Source organism: Phoca vitulina, unplaced genomic scaffold (assembly GCF_004348235.1).
Source record: "Phoca vitulina isolate PV1807 unplaced genomic scaffold, GSC_HSeal_1.0 scaffold1933, whole genome shotgun sequence".
NCBI lineage: Eukaryota > Metazoa > Chordata > Mammalia > Carnivora > Phocidae > Phoca > Phoca vitulina.
In genome coordinates, this window is record NW_022591620.1 from 1 (window position 1) to 4,927 (window position 4,927).

At 41.7% G+C, this 4,927-nt stretch overlaps 1 protein-coding gene across 1 annotated transcript; it reads left to right on the forward strand.

The window, feature by feature from the left end:
- Positions 1-1,582: 1,582 nt before the first annotated feature.
- On the forward strand, positions 1,583-3,851 carry LOC116629648 (ubl carboxyl-terminal hydrolase 18-like; the record flags this gene model as incomplete). The annotated part of the gene is made up of 4 exons (XM_032399889.1): positions 1,583-1,684; positions 1,966-2,112; positions 2,482-2,577; positions 3,293-3,851. Coding segments are annotated over 4 exons (528 nt in total), but the record flags the coding sequence as incomplete, so codon positions are not given.
- Positions 3,852-4,927: the final 1,076 nt, after the last annotated feature.

Sequence of the window (4,927 nt, forward strand, 5' to 3'; positions counted from 1 at the left end):
TTTTTTTTTTTTTCCAATCAGTATACCTTTATTTCCTCTCCTTGTCTTACTGCATTCGCTAGGACTTCCAATACCACATTGAAAAGGAGTGGTGATAAGGGACATTCTTGTCCTCCACTAGAATATAGGTTTCTTGGGGATAGGAACTTCCTCTAGCATGTGCAATGACTTGCACATAGCAGGTGTTAAGTAAATTATGGGTTGGGCAAATATCCCTGTATTTTTTAGATGAATCAGGACTCTTGGCTCTGGTATGGTCAGATGAGGCAAATGTCTTCACATGGCAAGGTGATCTAACTTTATGTCCAATGTTGGCTTCGTGGCAGGCAGCCTTCTGTAAATAATTCCCCGGAGACAGCAGAGTTCAACCCTAGTTCCACTCTGTTTGTCTTTAGGTTTGGGGGTTATTACCTTAAAATATGGATTAATTAATTCATTCAGCTCATATATATAGGGTTCATCTATTACGTGCCTGGTATTGTGCTGGTGCTGTAGATAAGGGAATAAGACTGATAGAGTCTTTGCCTCCATGGAGCTTACAATCTAGAGAATAGATAGGCCAAAACAAAAGTAAAACAAAAGAAAATGAAATCCAAAAATGTTAAGTACAAACTGTGGTATCATGAAGGAAATAAAATGGTTTTGAGATAGCTGATATGAATATTTAATACGTTTACAATAACTACCTTTTCTTTCAATGTCTTTGCATGTTGGCAGACATATATTCTTTTGTAAAATAGTCCTCAGTGTGTTTTTCATGTTCTTTGTATTCCTAGGTTTCTTTTCAAGAACAGAAATTCATTTATATCTGTGTTTTCGGCTTCTTATATAACATATGGAGAATTTACTGCTTAATTCCTGTTTCCTCTTAGCCAGCATCATCTAACACTGAGATGGTTCTTTCCTTTCTTGTTCTCCTAGATAGCTTTGGGGAAGACCTGGATCAGATATGAGTATTGGGAAACTGCTCAATTTCTGGGAAATGACAAAGAAATTAAATAAAAGTACAGAGAAATGAATGGCCATTGAAGTCTAATTAGGGTGTTGGCTTGGCTTGGAAATAGGAGAGAACCCACTATTGGATATTGATTTTATCTGGCTGAGTCCCCCAGTAGAGGCCAGTAGGCGTGGGTGGCTAGTCAGAGGAAAGGAAACTTCTGTGATGAAGTTGGACTGGATTTTAACTTTTTTTTTTAAGATTTTATTTATTTATTTGGCAGACAGCGAGAGAGGGAACACAAGCACGGGGAGGGGCAAAGGGAGAGGGAGAAGCAGGCTCCCCGCTGAGCAGGGAGCCTCGACTCGGGGCTCCATTCCAGGACCCTGGGATCATGACATGAGCCGAAGGCAGACACTTAACGTCTGAGCCAACCAGGCACCCCTGGATTTTAAGTTTTAAGAGGAGTTCTCAAAAATAAATAACAAGCTTATTTTTCATTTTTAGTACCTAACTAAAGCAGGGGGTGTGATGGTGATGGTGAAGGCTAGGAGAGGACAAAATGATGAGTGTTCATATACATCTAGGTAGCTAGGGCACAAGGGCACGCATGAGAAATGTCCCTGGTGACCTCACTGATCGGGCTGTTACTTTTCTCTTTGTCCAGTGTTTGTCCAGCATGATGCTGCTCAACTCTACCTCACAGTCTGGAACCTAATTAAGGACCAAATCACAGATGTGGACTTGGTGAGATCCTAGAACCAGAGAATTCAGAAGTTTAAGATGCTGCTCATTTAGCTCATTCAGCCATCATTAGTATAATGTATAGAGAGGATTAAAAGAGAAATCCACATAAAATGCTTATCACAATTCCATAATCTTATTACTGTTATGATTTTGCACCTTTTTGAAGAGCAGAGAGCATCAATGGAACTTCTGTCTGGTGGCTATAATTTCTGGAAATTGACGTGACCTGTTTTATTTATGGCTTTGTACCCTTCTTTCCTCTTACCTCCTCTTTCTTACAGGTAGAGAGGCTGCAGGCCCTGTATACAATCCAGGTGAAGGAGTCCTTGGTTTGCCTTGAATGTACTGTGGAGAAGAGCAGAAACAGTAGCATGTTGACCCTCCCCCTTCCTCTTTTTGATATGGACTCAAAACCCCTGAAAACACTGGTGAGGGATTTCTTTTGGTTAATTTGCTGTTCCCATAAACCGAGTGCTGCCCATGTGCCCTTACTTCTTTAATCCACTGCTGCCTTTTAAAAAGTAATTTCTTTTTCCTTTGCACAGTTCTAAGTTTCTCCTTTGATTTGGTGAAAAAAAATTGTTTCCTTTTACTTCCTTTCCTCACACTGCTACCTTAACAAGTGCTCCCTCCTATTTTTCCATCCAGTCAGTAGGTACTTTTGGAGATCCTGCCACATGCACCACACTAGGCCAGGTGTTGAGGGGGGGCATGGAGAGAACCAGAAGGAAAACTTAAATCCTCATCTGTAGGGTGGTAAATACTAACTCTGCTTTTTCTTTGATCTCCTGACACAGGAGGATGCCCTTCGATGTTTCTTCCAGCCCAGGGAGTTATCAGGCAAAAGCAAATGCTTCTGTGAAAAATGTGGAAAGAAGACTTGTGGGAAACAGGTACTCACTCTCTGAAACCAGAAGCTTCCCTAGTTTGGGGTTGCCTTTAGTGGATTTCCTGATAGAGTCTTCATAGAGGCCTTGAGGGTACCATATGTTGGTTGAGGGAGGGAATCCCTATCAGGCTAGTATCTGGGATCTGGGGCTTCTGATTTTCAGAGGCCCATCACTGAGAGGGCAGAGCCTTTTAAAAGATAAGGGAAGGGACGCCTGGGTGGCTCAGTCGGTTAAGCGTCTGCCTTCAGCTCAGGTCATGATCCCAGAGTCCTGGGATTGAGTCCCACATCACATTAGGCTCCCCGTTCAGCGGGGAGTCTGCTTCTCCCTTGCCTGCCGCTCACCCTGCTCAGAGCTCCCTTTGCCTGCTGCTCCCCCTGCTTGGGCTCTCTTTCTCTCTCTGACAAAATAAATAAAATCTTAAAATAAAAAAAAAGATAAGAGAAGATCCAAGAGCAGCAGGCAGAGTTTTCCATGCAGGGTTAGACTAGCTCTCTAGAGCAGACCTGGTCTCTAGTTCCTGTGCAGAACCCTAGGGCTGCCCATGCCTTCTGTGGAGAGCTCAACAGATTCAGCAGATGGGAGCCCTTAAATCTGTATTATATCATTCTGATCCCTTTTGGGGAAGAAGAACACACCACTGGCCCTGGTATTTCTCTAAATTTACCCGTTTCAAGTGCCTTAGGACTTCATCTCCATAGTAATTTTGCTTTTTCAGGTCTTGAAGCTGACCCATTTGCCCCAGACCTTGACAATCCACCTCTTGCGGTTCTCCATCAGGAATTCTCAGACAGAAAAGATCTGCCACTCACTCGATTTCCCCCAGAGCTTGGATTTAAGTCAGGTCCTTCTGATTGAAGAAGATCTCTGCAATGCTGAGGAACAAGTGAGAAGCCCCTAATTCCCTTCCATCCTCCATCTCTTCAGACCCCTTGTCTGCATGATTTTGCCTTTCCTCCCCTAAGGTGCTTGAAGTCACCCACTCAACAGATACAGCACTGTTGTTCATCTCATCTGTCCTATTGTTCATCTCATAAATCATGGCTCTGCTGGCCATGCTTGGGGCACACAAAGGGAGGAAAACTCACCAGCAGCGGCTTGGTGTGATTCATAGAAACATATTCATATGTTCAAGAAACATTTATTTTTTAAAACCGTATTTTAATGTGGAAACCTGTGTGTTCTTAAATAACAATGATGGGTTGTTATTACCATACTACTATCACCAACATTTGCTGTTTGTAGTTGTTTTTCTTTTAAGATTCAAAAAGTTTCTGTCGATGGACATCTGGACTTTTTCCATAGTTTGGCTATTGTGGACATTGTTGCTATAAACATTGGGGTGCAGGTGCCAGATGAATGGATAAAGAAGATGTGGTATATATATACAATGCAATATTACTCAGCCATCAAAAAATATGAAACTTGCCATTTGCAATGATATGGATGGAACTAGAGGGTATTACGCTAAGCGAAATAAGTCAATCAGAGAAAGACAATTATATGATTTCACTCATATATGGAATTTAAGAAACAAAACAGAGGAGCATAGAGGAAGGGAGGGAAAAGTAAAACAAGACATAATCAGAGAGGGAGACAAAGCATAAGAGACTGTTAACCATAGGAAATAAACTGAGGGTTGCTGGAGGAGAGGGGGGTGGGTGGATGAGATAACTGGATGATGGGCATTAAAGAGGGCATGTGATGTAATGAGCACTAGGTATTATATACAACTGATGAATCACTGAACTCTACCTCTGAAACTAATAACATACTATATGTTAATTAATTGAATTTAAATAAAAAGATTCAAAACACATTATTTCTTTTTTTTTTAAATTTTATTATGTTATGTTAGTCACCATACAATACATCATTAGTTTTTGATGTAGTGATCCATGATCCACTGTTTTCGTATAACACCCAGTGCTCCATGCATTACATGCCCTCCTTAATACCCATCACTGGGCTAACCAATCCCCCCTCCCACCTCCCCTCTGAAACCCTGTTTGTTTCTCAGGTCCATAGTCTCTCATGGTTCATCTCTCCCTCCAATTCCCCCCGCCCATTTTTCCCTTCCTTCTCCTAATGTCCTCCATGCTATTCCTTATGTTCCACAAATAAGTGAAACCATATGATAATTGACTTTCTCTGCTTGACTTATTTCACTTAGCATAATCTCCTCCAGTCCCATCCATGTTGATGTAAAAGTTGGGTATTCATCCTTTCTGATGGCTGAGTAATATTCCATTGTACACATGGACCTCATCTTCTTTATCCATTCATCTGTTGAAGAGCATCTCGGCTCTTTCCACAGTTTGCCTACTGTGGACATTGCTGCTGTGAACACTGG